General features: G+C 29.0%; 1 protein-coding gene across 3 annotated transcripts in view; it reads left to right on the forward strand.

The window, feature by feature from the left end:
* Positions 1–1,844: 1,844 nt before the first annotated feature.
* Positions 1,845–13,823, forward strand: part of LOC120774113 — a 27,359-nt gene continuing 15,380 nt past the window's right edge. For 2 of the 3 annotated variants that reach the window (XM_040103473.1, XM_040103475.1), the window contains exons 1-2: positions 1,845–1,909; positions 5,313–6,122. In XM_040103473.1, the coding sequence (XP_039959407.1) occupies positions 5,603–6,122 (520 nt within the window). In that variant the 5' untranslated portion in view covers positions 1,845–1,909; positions 5,313–5,602. The remainder of the gene's footprint in view (positions 1,910–5,312; positions 6,123–13,823) is intronic. The other variant, XM_040103474.1, reaches the window with a different exon arrangement.

Here is a 13,823-nt window from a genome sequence, read left to right on the forward strand (position 1 = left end):
TTTTAATTACCTGTTTTATTTTAATTTTAGGTAAAAACATTTTTAGTCAAAAATACTAATACTTTAAAAAAGGTTCTAATTTTATTTTTCTTTCATTAATTTTTTAAATTTTCCTTAATTGTTTGAAATTTTGTTTTCATTTTTAAAATTATATTTTAAATAAAAAAGATCGGAAGAGCACACGTATTTATTTTTGGTAATTGTAATTAGAATTAAAAAATAATAATTAATTTTGTTTTTAATTACAATTTTTTAGTTAAAATATTTAATTTAATAATCATTTTAATTTTTTTAATATTTGAAATTTTTGAATATTTGATTTTATAAATTTTTACGTTTTTAAAGTATTATAATTTTTGAATAATTTTTTTGTTTGTATTTTAATTTTAATTAATAGTACATACATTAAAAAATTTTAATTTTATTTTTTTTAATTCCTTTTTAAATTTGTAATTATTTAAAATTTTGTTTAATTTTTTAATTATTTTTTAAATTCAAAATTAAATTTTAAATATTTTTTGATAATTAATTTTTTTTGATACATTTTATTTTTTTTTTTAATAAATTTTAATTTTTTAAGCCTTTTTCATTAATTTTTCTACACACTTTAAACTCAATGATGAATTTTAGAAATATTAACAAATATAATATAAAATTTATAGTCAATAGCGTAATTGAGTGAAAACACTTTCAGCCAATTAACTTGGCGCACAATAATTTTAGCATTCTGAGAAAAATTATTTTCCACAGATGCATGTGCACTATATGTATGTGTGTAGGTAAGCAACTGAATTGAGCTGCTTAAGAATTTGTTTACATTTTGGTGCAGTCAAAGTAAGAGATTTAAAATTTTGTTTATTGTATTTTGTGCTGACAGCACTTAGAACCTGTCGAACGTACGTATAATTTGTAAAACAAACAAAGCGAAAATATGCGAAAGAAAAATTTGGAAAATATGCGTAAACAAACATATTTACATCAAAAATTTTAGAAATTATTTACTAAAGCGTTAGTTGTATTTTAGGATCCAAAAAAAATAATCTCTTTTTTTAAAATAAAATATAAATTCAAAATACACTTATCGAAACACTAAAAGCCAAAATAAAATTGATAAACAAAAAAAAAATTTTATTCTATAAATCCTTTGAAACAATTTTCAATTTACATTTTTTTTTTAATTTTTTATTTTATAACTAAATATATTCGAAAAAGGCTAACTTTACACTACAAATATATATATATATAAGTAAAATTAGAATCGAAATTAATGAAAAATTTAAAAAAACAAAAATCTAGATTAATTTAAATTTTTTTTCAAGAATTTTTGTAATTACAGAAAATTTTAGGTTTTTTTTTATTTTTTTATAAAGAAAATTTTATTAAATATATTTTTTAAAAATAATAAAAATTAAAATTAAATTAAATTTTTTTTCAAGAATTTTTGTTATGACAGAAATTTTAATTTTTTTTTTAGAAAAATAAAAAAAATTTATATTCTTTTAAGGAAATTTTAGGAAAAATATTGTTTAAAATATTTATGTTAATAAAATATTTTTGAATTATATTTTTATTTAATTTTTTGCCTTAGAAGCATTTTAAATTAATAATAAAAGCAAATACTATTTATTCCAAAGTCTTCGAATTAGAAATCAGTGAGGTTGCGTATACGCACCGTACACCAACAGTGCACTCAATAAGGCAACTAAGAGTACAACATTTTGAAATCTTCGCTCCTACACACTGTCAAAGAGAGACAAATACAGAGAGCAGACCACTTCAGTTGACTGGAAAGCTTTGGAAGCAAGTGCCAAAGTTATAAAAACCAAAACACCAGCGCGGCGCTCGAGCAGTTGAACGGCGGCAGCAGCGGTGGCAGCACCTTCGAGACTCGGAAAAAATCGTGGTAAAAGTGCGTCAAGTTCATATAACGGTCTAACATAATACACATGTGCGTGTGTGTGTGTGAGCATAAGCGCGCGCTTCACAATACCATTTTGTTGTTGTTGCTCACATTACGCGCGAATTTTGTTTTGTGGATTTTTGGAGCACAATTTCAAAGTGTTTAGGAATTTTGCTTGAACGATTTGCCGTGCTCTAAGTAGCCACTTTTGCGTGCGTGTGTGTGTGTGGGTGCATGTGGGAAACTATAAAATATATTTTTACGAGCTAATAAAAATTTAAAATCGCTATTAGCCAATATTGGGAAGTAAACATACAAAACAAAAAATTACAGCGATTGACAAATAGAAAACTAAAAGAAGAAAAAAATCGAAAAAAAATAAATTAAATTATAAAAAGAAATATTGAAAGGAAAATACTGAGTGACAGCCGATGGCTTGCATATCGGCAAAATCGCAACAACAATAAACACCAGACAGCAAGTATGGCAAATAATGAAAATAATAAAAATAAAAATTTATATGTGCGATATTGGCGAGTTTATCGTAAAAATAAATTGCGGCTTAGCGCTTGAATGAATTTGCTTTGAATTTTCCTCCAACTGACCACGCCAGTCAGCAAGAGTTCAACAATAGCTGGTTGGCTGTGATGTGACGAACGCTCCTATCCTATCGGGGTGCAAATCATTCACAACTATCAGCAACAAAACTAGTACATATCAACAACAAAGATAACAAAACAAAAACGAAATAAATATAAAATATTTCGCTAACACTTAGCGCTAGCTGGTGAGAACTCGTGTGTGTCTGTATGTATGTTTGAGGGTGTTAACATATATATGTACATATATACATGTATAATGTGTACATTTTAATAAAAATGCTTAATGAATTGATTGAAAATTATTAATTTGCGCAGCACAGTGGAAAAATGGCACGCCATTAACCATATTCCAGCATAAAAGCATAAAAAATAATAGCAGATGTAGAAGTATTCACCAAAGCATGGTTTAAAGTGTGCGAAGTGAAGTAGCGAAATTGATTACTAACAATTAAATAAAATTGTTATGACTAAAAACTGTGTGCAGAAATTTATTGATAAAAAACTGCTGTGAAAGTCTTATAGGTGTCAAAGAAAATATGGAACAGAAAAATATGTTTGAAGATTGGAAAAATTTAAAAAAGTATATAAAAAAATTTTACAACAAAAAAAAATTAAATTAGAACAACACGAAAAGAAAATTTAGGAAAATTTCGAGTTTTTGTGTTAATAAAAAAATTTCAAGTTGAAAAAAAATTTTAAAAATTTGAGAATTTGAAAAAAAATATTTAAATTAAAAACAAAATTATGCCAAAAAAAAGAAAAGAAATAAACATGTTTGATAATTTATAAAAGAAATTAAAATTAGTTCACAATTTTGGTGTGTGATCACAAAAAAAAAACAAAAATAAGAAATTATAAATGTGAAAATACATACAAATTTAATTAAAATATTATGGAAAAACGTTTTGAAAATATATCATTTATCACATATGGAGATATTTTTTATAGTAGTACAACATATTTTTGTCAAATGATAGAACAAAAAGAAACAAAAAAACTTTGTATATAACTTTCGAGTTTTTCTCTTGAAAAATCTTTATAAGAGTTTGTGAATAGAGACAAAAACTGGATTTTTAATTAAAAATTTACAAAAATTTATAACACAAAACAAACAACGAAAAATTATAGCAAAACAAATATTTTCGAATATTCAGAAAGGCGTTGTTTAAGTAAAAAAAATTTTAATGCGAAATTACAATAAAAAATAAAAAAAAATAAATTATATAATAAAAAAATTAAAAATTGATTAAATATTAATTCAAATTTATAACAGCAAAAAATTCTTAAATTATTAAAAAAATTAAAGAATGATTAACAAATGTGTAACAGAAAAACATTCTCAAATAAGCGAAAATTATAACAGAAACAATTAAATAAAATATAAAAAAAAGCGAATTAAAATATACACAAATTAAAAATCTTCAATGTCTCAAAATACAAACAAAATAATTATATAAAAAAAATATTAAATTTTGAATTTTTTTGGCCTTGAATATTTTTAAATAAAAAAAACATATAATTAAAAACAAATTGAAAAATTTTTAAAATTTTCCAAAAAAGTTTTTAAATTAAAATTTTATGTTTTTTTTTATTTATTGATAGTTGAGTATTTTAAAATATAAAAAAATATTATTCACAAATTTCGATTTAAAAAAAAATCGTAAAAATATTCAAAAATAATAATTAAAATTTGATGAATTTTTCGATAGCTGAATATTTTTAAATACGAGAAATAAACTATTCAAAAATTTCGAGTTTTTAATGCAAAATGTAAAAATTTAAGAAAACTTCTAAAAATACAAAGAAATTATAGATATATTTAAATTATTTTTGTATCTTAAATATTTTTAAATACAAAAAAATTTCGACTTTTTGAAAATTCCTAAAGTATTCAAAAAATAATTTAATTAAAATTTGATGAATTTTTTGATAGTTGAATATTTTTATATATAATTTCAAATTTTTAGTTCAAAAAGTTTAATTTTTAAAAACTTATCAAAATACAAAAAATTAAAGAAATGTTTAAATTAATTTTTTTTTAATTCTTAGATATTTTTAAATGTAAAAAAATTTTGTTTGCAAATATCGACTTTTTAAAAAATTGTTAAAATATCCAAAAAAATATACGAATTTTTTTATAGAAACGTATGCATTTTTGTTTGATTGCTGAATATTTTTAAAAATAAAAAAATAATAATTCACAAATTTCAAGTTTTGAAAGATAAAAAGTTTGAAAAATTAAAAAAAACCCATAATTATTTTTATTCTAAAATATCATTCAAAAAGTATACTCTCTTGGCTTACATTACAACTTTTAAAATCTCGAAATCGATAAAATATTTTAATTATTTCTAAAAAATTTCGAAAAATATTTGAAATTGTCAAAATAAAAAAAAACATTTTAATTAAAACTCAACCAAACATTGTACATTTTTTCAATATATGATTTGAAAAATCTAAAAAAATTTTTTAACAAATCTCAAATTTTTGAAACTTTAGAAAAATTTATTAAAATTTGAAGAAAATAAGTTTAAATATTGAATAGATTTTAAAATATTTTTTCCTTTTTAATTCTAAATTTTTAAGTTCAGGAATATAAATCAAGTTAGAAGTCAGAAATAATAATTAGTTTGAAACAAACATCTCAAAGACCACCACATAAAACCAATAAAAAATTAATTTATGCTTATAAGTTGAAAAAAAACTTTTGGCTCAATTAAAAATTCGACATACAGAAAAAAACTTTTTTTTAATATTTTTATGTTTTTTAAGATAACAAATATTTAAAAAAAAACAATGTTTTATAATAGCTTTCAGCTGAAAAATTCATAAAAAATAGTTAGTGAGTGCTCATAAGAAAATTCGAAAACTGTTGAAAGGCGCGCATAAAAAGTGAAGAAAATATGACAAAATGAAAGCGAAGTAACTCTAATGTCTACAAAAAAGGACACGGACTAAAATAAAAATCAAAAATGCACGCCAAACTATAACGAAAGCAAAACCAATTACGCGCACAAGCCCAGTGCACCCTGAGGAACAAAAGCTCCTGCCCAACAACAGAAGACCCCAACCATTCTCCAGGTCACCGTCCGCGCCGGCGATGCTTTTGGAGTTTCTCAAATATGCCACAAGACTGCTGAAGAACAATATGACAACAATTATACTTGCTACAACAACAGCAACCGCCACAACGCCTACTCTTAATATAACAACAAATTTCACAACAGCAACAACAACAACCATTTCCAATATCAACTCCAGCGCCCTGCCCACACATAACGGCATGCTACCCGAACAACCCGCCACAACGCAACCCCCTTTGGAGATCTTCAACACTACACTTAAAACGCTCTTCAATAAAACACTCGCTAATGTGGCGCAGGCTAATTTAAGCGATTACACCACACCATCAACGCTTTCGAATGGCACCGGTGTTGTCAGCGGCATGGAGGTTGGCGGTACGTTGGCCGGAGGCGCAGCAACGGTAATGTCCGCTTTGCCAACCTTACCAGTGTCGCGCTATGCCATGGAGGCGACCACGTCATTGCCAGCACAAACGGTCGCCACATTCATGGCGGCGGGGAACAAGAACCGCGCCACAATAATTGTCTATCCCACAGGTGGGTACGAAGTGGATTAAGTCTGAAAAACTGTGAATTCAATTATAAGACGATGACTTCTTTGACTTTACATATTGTCTTCTCATTATATCTCTAAAGAATAATGTTACCATAACAACTCTGCAAGGTAACTAAAATGAGAACCAAAGTACAAATGGGTTCACCAAAATTATGTCCGTTTATTCTATTCCTAAGTTAAGCTAAATTTTGTGGGTAAAGTTATCTGTACTGTTTGGTTTTTGATCCCCATCTCGCTCTCGTTATCCTTATTTGTTGACAGATCCGCGTTCTCGTATAATTTTCTTAGACTGAGGTCTAAAAGGTCATCTGACTTTTTCCTAGGGCAAACCGATCTCTTCTTTTTTCGCTTTACGGCTACAGTCTCAGAAAGCTGCACCCATTTCTTACGCCAAATTTAGATCACCATAAATAGTGTGACCAAAGATAAAAAATTCATTCGAAAAACTACTTTCAGATGACAGATCTCTTTAAAAACCCTTATCCTTGAGCCGCTGAAAAACTCATTGTATACCTTAGACTCTGTGGATTTTTCCAATTTCAGGAAGCATCCGTGTACCCCAGCGATCTCAGTTGACTCGCCGAAAATTTCATAGTTGATGAATTTACTAGGGAGGGGACCCTAACCCCAATTCCATTTGATTGGAAGCGAGTCCAGCTCTAGTTCTAGACCTATTGACCTCATGTGAGCTCACCAAGCTCTGTTCAACAATCAAATCTCAGGAGGTCTTCTGAACTACTTGCTCTTTGCAAGGCCGATTTCGTCGCAATTGTAGGAAAATGTTCAATGGGTACAACACGGTGCAGCTAAATATTTTGTCGAACGCTCTCTTCCAAAGCTGTGTGGAGGAAGGCGAGAAGAATCATTCTTTCACTTTCTTTTCTATTACCCTGATTTTGCCAGACTAAGAATGAAACATCTTGGTAGACACACCTTCAGCGAACCTACCAAATTGGTTGGGATTGATATTAAGCACATTCGTGGTAAGCCAAAAACGCTTCGTCGAGTTATTAGTTTCCGGTGGTTCGATTTTAGGAGTTTATTGAGTATTATAAAGGACCAATCTTCACAGCTGTTTAAGTGAGATCCAGAGCAATCTTTGGCTCAAGGATCAAAACCTAACCTAACCTGACCTAACTTAACCCATACCATATTGTAACGCCCTCCGAAGCTGACTGAGTTCTAGATTTTATAAGTAAGTCAATTATAGCAGCGGTTCTAACGGAGACAGAGATAGAAAGCAGAAAGACTGAGGCGGTGGAAGTTTTCAAACTTTGACCTTTCTTTCTGCCTTATTTGCTTAATTGTTTACCTGGTTAAATATAGCATCTGTCACATAACAATGTTTTCAAACACCAGATGCCCATACTCTGCTCTACTGGCGCTCTCTCATTCCCGTCAAGTTTTTCATTAAAGTCAAGTGTTCAATTTGTATGTGACTAATATACGAGCAGTGTACAGCTGCTTGGAAAATTTATATGAAATTGAATTGAGAAAGTTAGGAGTTAGAAGGGTGGTGGGAGAAAGCTGCGCATTTTGACAACAACGTGAATAAACTTCCTTAACTTGTCAACCAACCAAGTTTGTAGGCAGGCAGGCATCCAAGCGAGAAGTTAATGAACTCTTTAGCGGCGTAACCTGCCCACCCACTCATTCACTCAAAGCCATATGACCTTCGGAAGCTTAATACGCCCGCCATCAGCAAGGCTCTGAAAGGCGTAAAAAGTGTTGGACTAGCTAAGACAGCCGAATGAGCTTAGACAAAGTTTTTATTGCCGCTTTTTTTTTTTGCTTTGCCAAGTTTGCTCACACGCAAAGCGTGTACTAAGCGGGCGCTCGCATGTGTTTCCACAAAATGTTTGCTCCAAACTTTTGGCTCTGTTAGCGTGTCGTGCGTAAAGCAACCTGTCAAGGCGACGGAGCGCTGTCACGAAGTTATCGATACTAGGAAGCAGTGCGCTTGTTAGCGCGCGAGATTTATTTAAGCAGATAACACGCACCTTGGTTCTTTCTAGGTACCTCCACCATCTGTCTAAACAGAAGCAACTTTGCTCATTAAACATTTTCGCTTTGTACAAGAAATTGAAGTGATGGAAGGAAAAATCGCTTAGGTTTACTACTATAACTGTATACAGTTTTGGCAAACATAGAGATTACAGTTACTTCCGAAAAATGTGCCTGACAGTCGACGTTCACAGCTGACACCGTTATGCGCCCAGTTGGAAAATCGGGTAATTCAAGCGGAAGAGCGATTTTCGTTCGACATAACATGGCCGATGAGTAGTTGGGGAAATACGCGGTGTCTGTTTGCTTTGTTGGAGCGAAGAGTAGTGATAAATGACTTTTATTGATGGACATTTATAATTGTTTTTATGACTTGCTTGAGTGACATTCATACTTGATTGATTGATGACCATTACTAGGGCATTAAGTTTAATTATTGGAAAAGATTTTAGGTAACTTAACTATAATAAAGCAGAATTGAAAAAAATTAAGGAAATTCAAAAAAGAAATACTGCAACATTTTTTAATGCATTTTTAACTTTTAGGTTAAGTTCATTCATGCAGAAAGATTAAGAGGTTTAAGAAATTTTGAAGTCTGGAGTGTACTATGGCCCAGTTACTTTTAAAACTAATTAAAACGGAGTGGGAAGAGGAGATATAGCTACCTTGAAGAGCACTAAACTAATTTCATTCATCAATCGCTGCTCTTTGAAGATGTACAGAATTGAGTCAGATGGCTAGAAAGATATTATAATAATTTCGCACGAATGATCTGCTCAAAATATTTTATAAAAATTCATTTATTGGCGTCTTTATTTGTAAACAGGAGCGGCCACAACTCTACTGTGATCTTGAAGTGAAGAATTTTCAAAAACTTGTCGGAATTTAGTAATAATTACATTTTAAAGGCAGTGTTTCACAAGTTCAATTTCGAATTTGATTAATGTCGTAATCAAACTTCAACTTAGTTTTTTTTTATATTTATAATGAACTTCAATGAACCACATATGTACCATTTTGGTCGATCACTCTTTGCCATTTTTCCGCTAGAGACATTATTCCATCAGTGTAAAACTTTTCTGGTTTCTCGGGAAAAAATTGCGACAAGTAATTTTCACAGACTTCTCTTGAAGCCAACTTTACTCTATTAAGGCAGTTTTGCATTGACCAAAACATATGATAGTCTGATGATGCAAGGCCAGGACTATATGGTGGATGCACCAAAACTTCCCAGCCAAGCTCTCCCCGTTTTTGCCGAGTCATCAAAAATGTGTGTGGTCTAGCGTTGTCCTGATGAAAGAGGAAGCCATTTCTGTTCATCAGTTCTGGCCGTTTTTTTCGTTGGCTTGCTTCAATCACATCAGTTGTTGACAGTAACATGTAGAATCAAACGTTTGACCAGGTTGGATCAGTTCATAGTGGATGATTCCATTCCAATTGCACCAAACACACAGCATATCCTTTCGATAAAAAAAAAATTTTCAAAATATAGCGAATTTCTTTATTATTTTCACTCATTTTTGAACAGCTGTAACTTTTTTTTACTTCCCCGAATTTAATTTTTTTTTTGGTTAAATAAAGCTTAAAATCTCACCTTTCCAACACTATATGGTATGACACAATGTGATTGGTAGCACTGGAGATATACAACTGCAACGACAACTATTGGCAAAATACGAAAAGATTTTTTCGACTAGCCCATATTTACATTTTAAGCGGAGTGTTTCACAAGTTCAATTTCAAATTGGATTAAGATCGGCACTGAAATAGTTCGATGATTGAATAAGTAGCTGTTTTTGAACGCTTCTGTATTGGAGTTCCTTAAATGATTTGCCTATTTGCCTCTTATTTTCTCAATGGGACGACCAAATATCAACTCTTTGTTTGTTGTAGAAAATTTTAATAAATTATTCTGGTTTTAGCCTTGTCACAATTTTTGTCATAAATAACTTCGGCTTCCAGGATTGCCATTGCATTTTATATGTAATTCAGTAAAAACTTTAGTTTAAATGTAGTGTTTCACAAGTTCAATTATATATTGAATTAATGCGGACTTCAAAATCGATAGTCAGCTTATAAAATAAGTGTTTTTAAAAGCCTAACTAATGGAGATCTTGTCTTATTTTTGACAGTTTAGGTCTTACTCTATTATCGGGACAGCCAAATCTCCACTGTTTGCTTGTAGAGTAGAATTTTAAAAAAATATTTTGGTTTCATTGTTTAGGAAGTTCGTGTCACAGTTTTTCGAATAGATATTTCGGCAAGCCTCGAGGTATTGTATTTTCGAAGTACTTTAGTAAAAACTGTAGTTTAAGTGCAGTGTCTCACAAGTTCAATTATTGATTGGACTCATGTGCGCTTTGGTATAGGAGAAATACTTAATATATAAGGGTTTTTGAATGCTAACGCAACATAAATTTAAAGAAAAATCATGTAATTTATTTTTCTTTTATGGTCGAAATGGTGAAATCTCAGCTGAAGTGCAGTTAAATAAAATATTTTGGAACAAACTTCAATAGATGAGTGCTTTTGAAAGCTTACATAATATATATCTTTTAAAAATTCAACGAATTTCTTTTTCGTTCAGGATCGGTACTGCCAAGTTTTTAATGTTTGCTTGTATAGTATAATTCCAATAAAAGATCTTCATATTTTTTAGTCTTTAAAGACAATTTGGCATATTTTTTGCCATTTACCACATTATAAGACTTGAAGACACCTTGAAACCTCAATTTCTTCTTAGTCATTTAGTATGAATTGCATTTTAAGCGCAGTATTTCACAAGTTCAGCTACACCCCTCTCAAACGGACTTCATCACAAAGCCTTCCAGCATATTTCATAATATTTCAGCGCTTAAGTACACCCTTTCACACTCTACTTTGTGCGCCAAGTACACGCTGTTTGCTCCCTACTACTTCACTGCCCCACAAGCCAGCTATTGATATCAAAGGTATGCATATAATGTGATGCGTGGCAAGAAAGTTCCGACTCAGCTCAACAAGCGCGCTGCCATCAAGTCAATTTCTACACTCTGTACCCGCAATAACCCCTTTCCCTCGTTTATGTCCCTTGAGCTGATTTAAAGAGTTAATAATATGTGTGCACATGTGTTTGCTTGTCTGTTGTATTTGCGTATTGACTTTTATGCGCTGCTTCCAACGCAAGAGCCATTGTGCTTATTGTTGTTGTTGCTGCTCACTTCAGCGCACATTTGTTTCAGTTGTGTGCTATTTAACCTTTCTGTGGCATTTATGCTAACTTTCTTTACTTTTTTTGCGACGTACTACTGTAGATAAATTTCTCTTCTAAATATTGCCAAGAATGTAGCTAAGCATGTATGTATGAGTGCGTGTGTGCGTTGCTTACATGTTTGCAGTTGGTATAGTCGGCAAGCATGTGTTTGTGCGCATATTAAATTCCCCAATGAAAAATTTACGTAATCTATCAACGCACGCCAGCGTGCACGAACACAAGCAAGCACACACATAAATGTATGAGCGCATATTTGCATGCATATTTTTGCATGTAAAAATGTAGTTTATATAACTTGCTGTGCGCCGGCATGCAAACATGCATTTTTATATTTTTAGACTAGCTATATTATTTTCAGATTTTTTTATATATACTTTTTTTAGATTTATATATATGTTTTGTTTACTTCTTTTATATACTTTTTAGATTTATATATATATCGTTTTCAGATTTTTTTCAAATATTTTTTGAGAGTTATTTTTGATGTATTTTTTTAGTTATTTTTATACTGCTGCTCATATTTGATTATTATTTCTTCTACCTTCACTCTGCTACTTTTTATATACACTTTGCATATGTTGCCTTTGCAACAGTTTGTGCATTTCAAATTTCATTTCAACTACACACGTGTGCGGTGCTTTGTTCTTGACAGCCGCTTGTCGGTCCCCCAGGCAGCCGTGGCGTATACGTAACCCCAATTTGTATGTTATTTAGTTTATTAAAATGTAGTTAAATATTAAAGTTACCCCAATGGCGGTTGATAGACGAGCATGCACATACATATATACAGCTATTTTATATATGTGTGTGTGTTAATAGTTTATTTATGCTTGTGACTTTTTGGCTTAAATATTGGATGCGTCCATTTACAAAGAACTCAGGAAAGAAAAAATAAAGCTGTGAGGCATCGGTGGCTTTCGCAAACATACATACATACATATATACAAACAAACATAGCTATGTTTATAAATAAACATCAGAATATTCCATAAAGTACTTAAAAAATACTTAAGATTGAATAAAATTAATCCGGCAAAATATAAATGGCAAATATTTGAATATGTGTCCAAAATTTGGGTAAAGCAGATAAAAGGATAAAGCGATTAAATTATATTTCCCAATAAAAACGGTGTGAGTTTTGTATTGAAAGCAATAGAAAGACTTAGAAGCTGCAAAAAATAAATATTATATATGGAAAAATAAAAAAAAACATTTACTAAATAGGATTTTGTGCTTTGTTGAAAAAATAGTTAAACATTTTCCAAAATTCCAAAAGGAGTTGTTTAATGCTGTATTTTTTAATCTATGTATGTTCATACATATATTCAAAATTATTAATTAATCAAAAATTTGAAATAAAATTTTACTTAATATATTTTGTTAATTACTCATTTATATTATCATATGGTAGCTTAAAGAGAAAAAACCTCAAAGAATAGGTTCTTTGTATATGCACTTTTATAGGCAATTTTGTTTGAGTAAAATAACTAAAGTCTTATAGCTGATAACACTAGCAATCGAAACAGAAATAAAATATAATAAATGAATAAAAATAATATTTTTCGAAAATAGACAAAAAAATGTTGTGAAATTTTTTATTTTTTTTTGATTTTTAAAAAAATTTTAAATATTATAATGTTTTTTTGAAAATTAGAAAAAATAAAATTGTGAGAAAAAATTGTGAATTTTTTTTATAAATTTTCTTTGATATTAAAAAAATTTAAATAAAATTATTTTTTTTTTCAAAAATTAAAAAAAAATAAAGTCGTAATTTATTTTTTTTAATAAATAAAACACAAGAAGTGAATAAAATTTTTATTTTCGAAAATTAAAAAAAAAATATTGTGAAATTTTTACTTTTCAATTTCTGAACTTGTTTCAGTTTAAAAATTATCTCTTAAATAACTGTTTTTTGATATTGAAAAAAAATATTTTGAAATATAATAATAATTTTTTTTGGGAAATTAAAAAAATAAAATTGTGAAATTATTTTTTTCAATTTTATACAAAAAAAATTTGAAATTATTAATTTTTAATTTTTGAACTTTTTCGGTTTGAAAATGATCTTTAAATTAAAAAGAAAAATTTATATTGGAAAAAAATATATTTTGAAATGATTATTTTTCAATTAATGTATTTCTTTCCTCCTTTTTTCAGATGTATTAAATATTTAAAGACAAACTTTTTTAAATTTTTATATATTGAAAAAAAAAAATAAAATTAGTAATAAAATTTTTGATTTTTAATTTCTAAATTTTTTCAGTTTGAAAATGATCTCTTAAATAATAAAAATATATATTTTTTGATATTTAAAAAAAAATATTTTGAAATATTATATGGAAATATATATTTTTTGACTTTGAAAAACAATTTTAAGAAATATTTTGAAAAAAAATAATATTTTTATATTTAAAATTTCTTTTAA

The sequence above is a fragment of the Bactrocera tryoni genome, chromosome 4 (assembly GCF_016617805.1).
Source record: "Bactrocera tryoni isolate S06 chromosome 4, CSIRO_BtryS06_freeze2, whole genome shotgun sequence".
Lineage (NCBI taxonomy): Eukaryota > Metazoa > Arthropoda > Insecta > Diptera > Tephritidae > Bactrocera > Bactrocera tryoni.